General features: G+C 63.0%; 1 protein-coding gene across 1 annotated transcript; it reads right to left on the bottom strand.

Moving 5' to 3' along the window:
• Positions 1-1,356: 1,356 nt before the first annotated feature.
• DACT2 (dishevelled binding antagonist of beta catenin 2) lies at positions 1,357-10,402 on the bottom strand (the record flags this gene model as incomplete). Its single annotated transcript, XM_080806274.1, has 4 exons — positions 1,357-2,948; positions 3,520-3,762; positions 4,750-4,882; positions 10,139-10,402. The coding sequence occupies 4 exons, from the start codon at positions 10,400-10,402 to the stop codon at positions 1,357-1,359; spliced, it is 2,232 nt and encodes a 743-aa protein (XP_080662400.1).
• Positions 10,403-11,580: the final 1,178 nt, after the last annotated feature.

Genomic DNA, 11,580 nt, shown 5'->3' with positions numbered 1-11,580 from the left:
CCGGAGCAGTTTCGGGAAAGCCGAGGAGACCCTCCCTCCTGCTCGTGGGCAGGTTCCGGGAAGCACGGGTGGGAATTCCACCCGGCCTCGGGGAAGGCCCGAGTTCTGCCTGTGTGACATGGCCGTGTCCTCTAGGTTCCGCACAACGCAGCCCGCGCGTCCTGCCCCGTGTCACCACCCCCACGGGCCGCCGCTCTGTTCCGAGACACCAGCTGCTTTTGAAGCTGTGTCCCGAAACCAGCCGCTGGTTACACGCATGGCCACAAATCTACAAATATTTTGGCTGGTTCTCTTGCGTTTATTCTGGACAACCGTGCATTGAGCGCCATGGAGGGGCTGAGGTCCCCGGCACCCCAGGCTCCCCGGTGTAGATGCCCCCACTCGTTCTTTTGGCCCCAGGCCCAGGGAAGCCCTTCGCGGCCGGGGAGGGATTCGGGTAGAGCCGCTTCAGGATTAAAAATGTTGCCGTATTCGGCAGGCCGCTCCCCTGAAAAGTTGAAGGGCAGTTTCTTCCAAAAACAAATACCAAAAAAGTTATTTTTCCAAAAACAGTCTTTTTTAAGATTTTATTTTTAAGTCATCTCTCTACCCAGCGCAGGGCTCGAACTCACAACCCCGAGATCAAGAGTCGCACCGTCCACAGACTGAGCCGACACGTTCATGCTCCGTTTTGTGTACTGGAACCGGTGTTTCCCCACCTTTGGGGGGGCGCCCAGGCGGGGGGTCAGGCCGGCCCGGGAGCCCACCAAGAGCCGCAGGAAGGAGCAGTGGCTCGCGAGGAGATGGGGCGGTGACGGTACCAGCGTAACCCGCGTGTCCTGGCCGGTGAGGACTTACCGCGGGATTCACACCCCGATTTCTCCAGCACCGTCCTCCACCCGGCTCTCGGGGAGAATGCTTTCTGGGAGTCACGGTTCAGAAGGACTGGGACGACCCCAGTGCCCAGCCACGCAGAACAGGGCTGGGGTAGGGGGCCCGGAGCTGCCGGTGGGGGAGCAGCACCGGGACCGGACGGCAGACACCTGGGAAGCCTGGGTGGGACACCTGCCCAGGGAGGATGCTGACACCGAGGCCGCGGGGGGCAGGGGTGGAAGGGGGGCGGACCGCAGTCTCCACCGGGCCAGAGCTGGTCCATGGGGCGAGCCCAGGGACCCACTTCACCCCTTCTGAGTGACTTGGGAGAAAATCCGTGTTGGCAAGTCTCCCAGACCCGCACCACACGGCGGGCGGCCAGGGAAGCGAGAGCCCGTCCTTCCCCGGGGCCTGCGTGCTCGTCCGCGCTCCAGAGGACGGCTTTCCCGGGGATGCCCCTGGCCCTTGCCCGGCCGGCAAGGCTCTCAGCCGACTTCCGTGGCTTCACACCATGGTCATGACCCTGAGCGCCGTCGGCTGGAACCTTCGGATCTTTCTCCTCAGGGCCTTGGAGGCCTTGATGCGACACAGCTTGGGCATTGGGGGCAGGGGTGGCCTGCGGGCACCTGGGGCCCTCGAGGGCTGTGGGGGACACGCCCGAGGCCAGGCCCCGACCTCTGAGTCACTGCTGCTGGACTCCCGGTCTCCAAAGCGGCTGGCGGTGTGGTCGCTGGCCCCGTCCTCGCTGGTCTCGGCCACCGTAGAGTAGAGCAGGGAGGTGCCCTTGGCCGACGGCTCGGAGCCCTCTGACTCACTCCTGACCCGGGCATCCTGGCGGGGCAGCCTGGGCCTGGCCCGGGCACACACCGGCTGTGGGCCCCTGGCTCGGCTCACCGCTGGCCTGGGGGGCCCCAGGCTGCCCGTGATCTCCACAGAGGACAGCCACCTCCGCTGCTTCTTCCGCACCTGCCCACCAGCCGCCACTTCCAAGGGGAGCAAGGCCTGCGTGGGGGCCCGGCGACCCTCCCGTCGGGTCACCAGCAGGGGCACCAGGAGGGGCACGGGGTAGAGTCTGGGCTCAGAGCGGGACCGGCTAGGCGCTGCCCCTGCCGGCACGGGCCTCCTCCCGAGACCCTGACCCCACTCGGGGGGCAGCAAGGGGGCTGCAAGGGCCCTCCCGGGGGACGGCTGGACCTTGTCAGTGGCCCCTCTCTGGACCTTCACAGCCTTTGTCTTGGGGTGGCCTGGGTTCAGCCCCAGGAGGGAAGCTCTGTGGTCAGCAAACGGGGGTTGGGCACAGAGGCCTGGGGCCAGCGCGGGGCTCTCCCTGGCCCCCTTCCTGGTGGGCAGCAGGACCGTGCCGTCCTGGCAGCTGGGAGCCGGCTGCAGAGCCTGTAGGCGGGGAGATGGGCCTGGCCCACGCCCCAGTGGAGGGGAGCCATGTGTGGTCTCCCCAAGGATGCAGCCATTCCGGGGTTCGGGTCCCTCCTCTGGTAGGCTGCTGGGGTGAGGTGTGGCTGTGAGGAGCTCAGGTCCCCGATGCTTGAGGCTGTCCCTGCCGGTGTCCCCACTCTGAGCCATCCCACCCATCCCTGCTCTCTCTGGGGTGCACACCGGCTTATCCAGGCCACCTTCACTCTCTGCTCTCTGGTCACCAAGCACAGGCAGGGATGGGGGCACCTCACATCTTGGGGGTCCCTGCTCACCCACGCTGACCCTCAGGGGGATCCCTCGGCCGCGTAGCCTCAGCAGCCTGTCTATATAGGCCGCAGCTGGGCCAGCCTCAAGGACAGGTCTGGTCTGGATGGAGCCCAGGGCCGCTGGGCTGGGAAGGGGCTCCCTGGGGGGCGAGTGGCCCAGACTCGGCAGGGCCTCCTTGTGGAGAGCGAAGAGAGGGCTCTGCAGAGCCACAGCGTGCAGGGGGCTGGGGTACGGGTACACCTCCCTGCCTCCCTTGGACACCAGGTCACACTGGTACTTGGGGTCCAGCACGGGGGCTGGGAGGTCCATCCCGGGGCAGAGAACGGAAGTGGACTTGGGGTCTGCGCTGGCTTTCTGGAGCACCAGCTCGGACGGCAGGACTCTTTCAAGATCACCTGGGAATGAGAAAAACGAGCAAACAGGTGAATTGGGGACAGCCCAGGATGGTCCTGGTCTCACCTCTCATGCAGCATCACGACTGCGTGGCGCCCTGTGCAGGTGTGGGCGGGAGGCCGGTGGGAGCAGCAGCCCACGCACACCAATGCCGGGACACGAGCCTGCAGAAAGGGCTTGCTTGCACACTCACTCCGTCACCTGTTCCCGTCCCCCTCTCTGCCACAACGTGCAAGGTAAAGCCTGCATGCAAAATTGATTGTTTTGATGCCCTCGTTCATCTGAGGTTTGGGTCACTCTGGGTGCTGTGTCCATTCCGATGACAGACGGTGCCAGTCAGGGTGTGTAAGTGTTCTAGAAGGATTTGTAAAATAACTTCCTGATGTCCACTTAAATCATAACTTGCTGCAATGAACAGTAGTATTCCTGTCTCTATCCAGAAACCAAAAACGCCTGGAGTGGTACCTGTGGGGTTGGCACCAGCACCAAATATACACGGGGCTTCCCGGCTCTGAACTCAGCGGCCCCCGCCACCTGGGAGGGGGCCTCCCGCCCCGCCCGGCTCTCCTTTACCTGTAGACACTGGCCTGGGCCGGGACACGCCCTCCTCTGTGGCCAGGGGTCTCCAGGCGGGCAGGGGCACTCCGTGCACAGTGGTCTCGTCGGCCGACCGGGGCCGGCTGTCCCCCGCATCGGGCCTGGCCGTGGGGTCGGCCGGCAGCAAAGTGCCCAGGGAGGAGTACACGCGGTCACTACACACGGATGTGCGGGATGCGGACAGGGAGCAGGAGCCGCCATCACTCAGCTCGTAGAAGCCTAGATGGGGGGAGCGGAGGCGGTCAGTGACCTTGGCGCAGCAGCCCCCTTCCTGCCCGAGCCGGCCCTGGGGCTAAGAGGGATCAGGATCTCAGCAAGCAGGCACTGGAGAAGTTCTCTGGGGACTCCCCGTTACTGTCCACTGTCGCCCTGTGAGCACAGTCCGTGGGAGCCCACCACCTGCTCGCCCCCCACTCAGGCAAGTGGCTTCCCTCTCCCTACGCGGCCAGGCTGCCGGCATGCCTCTCCCTCCTTCCCAGGTGCCTGCAGCCGTCAGAGGAAGGACAGCACACTGGGGTCTCCAGCCCACACCCCGCTTCATGCGCTGCACACCCAGACCAGGCCTTGGTTTTGCAAATTTACAAAAAGACCGAGAAACAGCAGACAGTGCTGTCCACGGTCTCCTGGGTTTGCCTTGTGCACCAGGCCCCGGGCACATGGGATGACATGCCCTGAACCAGGAGTGTCGGAGGGGCTCCAGAGCCGTCTCCTCGCAGCTCTAAGCCAAGGGACACACGGGCAGCAGGCAAGGGCACAGTGTCCCGCTCACCTTCTCTGACAAATTATCCACAGTCGAGATTCCATAAACCTGAGACTATCATCTTCTAAAACAGCTCCTTGCCCCCTCCCGTTACTCCGACCTGAACAGAGCCTGAAACGTGTGTCAGCCCAGAGAGGGGGAGACACTCACGGAGGGTTCGTCCATCGGAAGCAGGCCTTTCCCATCAAAAAGCTCCCCATAAACGCACACTGTGCACACGCTCCTCTTTCCAGAAGCACATTTAGGGAGGAGGAAGGAAGGGGTGCATTGTTCGTGCTCCCTGGGAACAGGTTCTCCGGGTGGGGGCTGTGCTCACTGAGCTGAGCCTGAGAGCCTGGGAGGACTTCCCCCCGCCCCCCGCCGTAGCACTGGCCCCTAAGGTGTGGCGTCCCCCGGAGGGCAAGGGGGGCCTCTCTGCAGCGGCACTGCCTGCCGGCGCGGCCTACCTGAGCTGGGCCTGCTGTCGCCGTCGGCTGCCCTGCTGCAGGGTCCGCTCACGTCCAACTGCAGCTCACTGATCTGCCGGTCCAGCTGCTCCAAGTGGGTTTTCAGGCCGACGTCCTGGCGTCGTAAGCGGTTCTGGGGGGGAAAGTGTGGGACACAAAGCTGTCCAGGCGCAGAGAGCAAGCCCGAAGCCCATGGGACGTGAGCACCGGGCACACGCTGTGCCCTCCCAACGCTCGCGGCTCCGGCTCCAAAGCCCCGTAGCTCCTCTCCGCTCCCCTGAGCCAAAGCTCCTGCCCTCCGGTCGCCAGAGGAAAAGAGGCCCTGCCCCCGCCGACCGGCCGCCACGGCAGGCTTCTGGAAGTGTCGGCGGTTCTCCAAGAGGTGTGTCTTCCTAAGGAGACCAACAGAGCACAAGTTCAGGGTCAAAGGCGGCCCCTGCTCTTACACGCAGCCCAGAGGATGCGCTCGGCGGCTGTTCTCGAGGCTTATGTAAGAACCGACCTTCCCACACTCACGAGCCTCGTTCTCTTGCTCAGTAGGCCCTGTGCGGCCCCCGGGCTTTCCAGGGCATGGGAAAGTCCCCGAGGGAGAAAGAGGCCCCCTTCTGCGTATCCCCCTTCACTGGTGTCACCTCCAGGCCTTGTGGAACCCTCAGGGACAGGGGCAGAGCCCGGCAGGAGGGGACAGTACCTGCACTCGGTGCACCTGGAAATCTGCCCCAGAATCTTCTGGGCTTAGAGGTTCACATCTTGGCTCTGCCCCGAGGCTCTACCCTCTCCAGGCTCAGGCATACACGGGTTATCACAGCATGAGCCGCACGTATGTGTGTGATCATATAATACACGTATGTGTACGTGGTTGCTGTCCACGATACGCATTTGCACACCCACATGTAAATAATAAACACGCAGAACGAGCACGAGTGCCTCACAGACGCGGACTCCCTTCTCTCCACCGTCAAGCAGCACTGTTTTCAGGGCCTGCTGCATAAATTTCTTACTTTTATCAACAATTAAGTTTAAGGCAAATAATGAATGAATGTAATTATGTGGTTCACCCTGTTTAAGAAAATGACTGTGTTTCAAATTTAATATCACAGGGGAGGAAGTCCCCTGAACCCCGTAATTATCTCCGTAATTTCAGCGCCGTGAGGCTGCGGTCCAGGAGGGAAGCAGGTGGCAGGAACTGCTGATTCTTAAGAGGGGGTCGCGTGGGCACCGCCTTCGGATCAGCCCGAGAGAGGTGAAGCGGGTGATAAGTCCATGGCCTGACACAGTGCCTGGTGCACGCCAGCTCGCCATCCCCGGGCCACCATCCCTGGGCCACCAGGCCCAACTCCCCTTTACTCTGGGACTGCATCCACGGCTCCGAGAGCAAACTCCACGTGTCACAACAACAGAGTCTTACCGCCGTAAGGCTATCTGTGAACGTATCACAGCCAAAACCAGTCCTGGATTTAATAAAAACTTTGTAATCCCCGAACCATCTAGTCCAGCCTGAACATGCGGCCTCCTGCTCTGAATATTTTCACCAAGGAAAACGTGACCGCGTCAAGAGCCGCGGCAGAGAGAGCCAGGGGGTGTGCAAAGATGGGCTTCGCGCCAACACCCCTCCCCACAAAGAACACTAGATTCAGGCAAAGGGGCCCGTGTGCGTTTTCACAGTGAACGACTTTTCTTCCCTGTCCTAGACAGGGCTGCCACGCCTTACTCTGCGGGGTCACAGCTCAACGCTTACAAAGCGAGCTGACTGCTTCTCTTCCAAATCCCGACGTTCTCGGGCTTCTGGAGGAGGAGGCACCTCTGAGCCCCCGTTCACTTCCTTCCTCCCTCTGATCTGAGCCGGTTTCCAAAAAAGAGAGCCCCCCTGTGTGTCCGTGCTGAGAACGGCCGCTCTGTGATTACTGTGTGGCCAGCCAGTCCTTCGGTGGGCGGTTCCTGATTGGCGTCAAGAGGTCACAGACGCACAGGCTCGGGGGTGCACCGACAATTTATCGTGTCCCCGGGACCCGCCAGCTCAGGCACCGGCTTTGCCGTCTGGGATGACACCGTCCTCGCTAACCCTTCCCCCGTCCCTCACTTGGGGTTTTCATGTTTCTGCTTTTCATTTACTCCTTCTTGGCGTCTAACTTTGTGCTAAGAGCCCAAGTTCAGTCTGTGACCAGGAGAGAGCACGAGCCGCTGAAGCTGGCCACAGACAATCTCTCCCCACGTATTTCCTCTGCAGAGAAGACATCACTGGCACATGGGCACCGGGGGACCGGGACAGTGGCAGTCACGTGCACCCCCGTCAGAGCAGCTGGCACGTTTGCGGTGCCTCTAGTCCCCAGCATCCAGGCTCACTATCACAGCGGTGTATGGAGTCAGGGTCCCCCCACCCTGTGTTTGGGGCCGAGGGGGAAGGCAGTGCACACCCACAAGTCCCCGGGAGGGGGATCGCCTGAGCGTAAACGCAGATTCTGGGGATCCCGGTCACCCCTGGGACCGCACATCTGGACAAGCTTCCCAGGAAACACAAAGGGTTCTCAGGAACGGACGAACACGAGAGGCTTGAGAAGGGCATTCTAGAGATCGCCGTTAAAAACAGACTCGGCTTATCCTTTCTCTGCGATGTTTGCTGTCTGTACCGTAAGAGAACCATCTGGTTTCCCCTTGTTTGTCTTCGGTTTCCATCCACAGCGCAGCGTTCCGCTCTCCTCAAGCCTTTACGGCGGAGCCAAAGGACGAAAAGGAAAACCGCCCTCGAGTTCAGAACACACCCAGAGCGTCGACAACACCTTCTGTCTCCTCAAAAGCTGAGCTTCTACACAGGAAACAGGACACAGGTGAAAGCCGCGGCTACCCCGGGGCCCCGCAGACCGCCAGACGCACAAGAAGTCCACCGATCACCAGCAAAGGCCAGGGGCACCGAGAGGCCGCGAGGGAACGGGAGGGAGGCCCGGCCCTGTCAGGGAGGCCCCGCCCCCGCCGGCGACCTGGAGCCAGTTCATCCCCCGGAGAACTCAGGAAGCGAGTTGAGGAAGCCAGCGGGCAGGCCGAGGAAGCAGGACCGCAGCCGACCTCCGGCCGACCCGGGCAGAGGCAGCCCGCCGCTCCTGCTGTCCTTAAAGCCAGGACCCGCCCTCGAAAAGCAGTCGTGGCGCGCTGCCACTCTCAGGACAAGTCACGACCCGCCGAGCCAGCTCCTGGGAAATTCTTCGGGGTAAGATGTCACGACGGGGTCCCCAGGGGCCTTCCTCGCGTGCACCTCGGGGCACCTCTCCCAATGCCGCTGGCAGCCCGCGTGCGGGTGGTGGAGCTTCCGGCCTGCCCTGGGGCATCGCGGGCCACGTGTGTGTCGCCCGGAACCTCACGCCTGCGCAGTGGGGACGGCGGCCACCTCTCGGGGATGACGGGTCTCCCTGAAGTTATCCACGGATCAGCCCAGGACCCGCCAGCGGGGAGCAGCTGCCCCGCGTGGGGTCACGGGGGCATCCTTAGCTCCAATAGGGAGACAGGAAAGTTCTCTCCCAGCGGAGCGATGGATGGCGCTCCTGTATTTGCTCATTACACACCTACTAAGCGCCTACTGCATGCTCCTTTGCGATTTCAGGTGCAGCCGGCTTTGGTCCGTGTCACCGTGCTAACTCTGCTCAGCCCCGAGTGCGGCCCAGGTCCCCAGAAATGCTCCCGCTCATCGACCGGCGACTCGTGAGCAACCAGGCCATGAGGGCAGATCCAAGCCCTTCCCGTCTTCACACCCAAGCGCAGACGCCCGGCCCGCCCACGTCGGGGGGGGGGGGCGCTGAGTGAGCGGCGCTGCGGCTCTGCAGCTGCCCTGGCCAGGACGGCCCATGGATCATACTCTCACCACGGCACTAGCATTACTCCTGTGCATTCCCTGCAAGAAAAATGTGGAAGTGTTAAGCCCTAGCTGATGTCACACAAATTCAGTTCTTCTCTTTTGATCACATAATCCACACCAAGAGCAAAGTTTGAAGAGAAAGTCTGCGTGTTCTTTCTGGTCCCCACATTAAAAAAAATTTAAACAAAAAAACCTGTTTGATCTCTTCCAAAGGCTACTTGTAATTAGAGGCTGGCGACTCGCAAGTCTGATTGGTGCATCCCTGAAGTCGAGTTAATCATCAGCTGTGCTCGCGCCCTGCGGACGAGTTCAGGGCCGCATCTCACCTGCTCCCGGCTCTCCCCGGAGCCACGCATCTCTGCGGGCGGCCGGGTGCCATGGAGCCCTGGGTGCAGACGCGTGGGGACCCGGGGCAGACCGGTGGGGGCGGGTAAACCGCAGGTGCCGTCCCGCTCCAGAGCTGGCCCCTGCCCTGTGCGGGCGGCTCAGTCCCGGGCGAGAGCAGGCTGCGCAGTCAGGGCTCCGGTTCTACTCCTTCCACCTTCCGCCTGTTTTTTTGCAATGTGGGTCCAGAGTCCCGGGAGGCATCTTCCAGGTTCTGGAATCCAGAAACACCAAACGTGCCGGTCACCGGAGGGAGCGAAGCAGAGAGGAAGGCGGCAGCACCGTCCAGCCTGCTTTACAAGAACAGCCAAAAGCTTTTAAACACAACAGATCTGAATTTCTAAATTTAAAAAATTCTACTTAGGAGGACTAGAATGGGCGCCTTGGGTATGAACCTTTCCATAGAGCCTTTTCATTTTTCCTCTAAGACGCAACGCTGTTAAAACTCTCGAGTTGTTTCTGATGCAGGAAGACAAGGCCCGCAGCAGATGAAAACCGCGGGAACAACCATCCGAGCGTCTTCAAGCCCGCGGGAAGGAGCAGGTGTTTGGAGGAGGCTACGGAGCCAGGAGACACACAGGTGAAGCCGCCCTAAGAGGGTGCCCGGTGCCACCGCTCTGGGACGCCGCGGACACGCCTCGTCCCGCAGGTCAGGTCACACTTCGGAGCTGAAGCTTTCGTGGCAAACATGCTCTCCTCGACATTTTGTTACAACCGACACGACCCCATCTAACCTGAGCACGGGCCGGGGACAATGCGGGCTGCGCCCAGCACGCGGGCGGTGTCGCTCCGGAGCCTGCGCCGCGGGGCCACCTGCACCCGGGTCCGACACCAGGATCCCAAGCAGCCCCCGCCCAGGGAAACCCCCGCCCAGGGAAACCGACTGAACCGCTCCTCCGCGAACAGCCCGGAAGGCCAGCAGGAGGGCGCGCTCAGAGCCCGTCCGCCGAGCAGGAGGCCGCGCCACCGGGCAGCCCCGTGGCGCCTTTCCGAGTCCGGATCCCCACCCGCGTGCCGCGGGCCTCCGCGGCCGTCCCATCCGAACCCGAACTGCGTCCCCTTCCATCAGCGGGGCAGTCCGGCCACCGCGCTGCCCGCCCCAGGCGGCCCGGCCCCCGCCGCCCCGCGCGCCCGGCACCCCCGGGGCCCCGCGCTCCTCACCAGCTGCTCCTGCACCGCCGCCAGCGCCGCCTCCAGCCGCAGCTCGTGCGCGCGGGGGCCGCGGGGGTGCTCGGGGCGCGCGGGGCCGCGGGGGGCGGCGGAGCCCGGCGGGGACTGCATGGCCAGGGCGCCCCGCACACGCGCCTGCTGGGTGGCGCGCAGCCCCTGCAGCTCCTGCAGCCCCGCGAGCGCCGCGCGCAGCCGGGCGCCCACCCTGCGGCGGTCCCAGCCCGCGGGCCCCGGCGGGCAGCTCGGCGCCCACATCCCGCGCCTGGCCTCCCCGGAGCCTGCCCGGGCTCCCCGGAGCCTGCCCGGCCTCCCCGGCCTGCCCGAGCCTCCCCGGAGCCTCCCGGGCCGAGCGCGCGGCCGCCTGCGCAGCTTGTCCCCGCCCCCGCCCCGCAGGTCTCCAAGGTGGGGTGGGACCTATCCGTGGCCGCGGAGGGCGGTGTCTGCGCACGCCCCAGGTCACAGCGGCCGCCCCCGGGCCCGCCCCGTCGTCGCAGCCCCGCGCCCTCGGGGGCCCGGGGACCCAAGCCTTTCGGTGAGTCTGGAGGGGACCAAAGGAGAGGGAGGACCCCAGCAGGAGGGCCGGAAAGGGCCCGAAGGGGAACAAACGCGGTGAAAGGTGGCGGGTTTTTTGGTTTGTTGTTTGTTTGTTTTAATACGGATGAATTCTTGGGAGGGTACCGCTTTTTAAGGGCCATGGTACCTTTTTAAGCTTGTTATAGATTGGAAAAACGTATTACCCACTTGCCCCAATGTATATCAGCGGCGGGAATCCCCCCCCCCCCCGTTTTGGGGGTAATAACAGCTTCGCGGAGATGCAAGGAACCTATCATCACCGTGCGCCCCTTTGAAGTGTACAACCTGGGGATTCCTTCCGCGCTCCCAGCCAGCACAAGGTGTGCCACCGTCACCGCGACCGGCGATCCCCAAGCAGCCCCCTGCGCCTCCGCCTCCACTCCCCGTCGACGTCCCGGTCCTCAAGGACCCCTGATGTGCCTGTTCTGCGAACGGCCCGTGCGCGGCATCATACCCTGGACAGTCCCTTGCGGCTGGCCTCTTCCGGCCGGGCTGCTGTGTCCACGGGTCCGGCTGTCGGTGACCCCGTCCTTCATTCTTTCTCCTGGGGGGGCAGTGCCGCGGCCTGTGGGTCCACCGCTTTTCCTTCCCCGTTCTTTACTGGTGCGCATTTGGGCTGTTGCCACTTTTTGGCTTCTTTGAAAAATCCATGGCCATTCGGGGTTCGCTTTTAGCCGGAAGCGCGTTCACGCCCGAGGGCGCGGACCTCGGGGGAGGGGGCCACGCTGGGAGATCTTTTGAACGCCTGACTGACTGCTTTGATTTATTGATTTGTTTATTTGTTTCTTTTTATTAGTTCCAGAGGTAGGATTTAGTGATTCATCAGCTGCAGAGAACACCTGTGCTCAGGTCATGACGTG

Source organism: Martes martes (assembly GCF_963455335.1).
Source record: "Martes martes genome assembly, chromosome: 6".
NCBI classification, from domain to species: domain Eukaryota; kingdom Metazoa; phylum Chordata; class Mammalia; order Carnivora; family Mustelidae; genus Martes; species Martes martes.
Note: the sequence above shows the minus strand (reverse complement) of the source record. Positions and strands in the feature narration are given on the sequence as shown.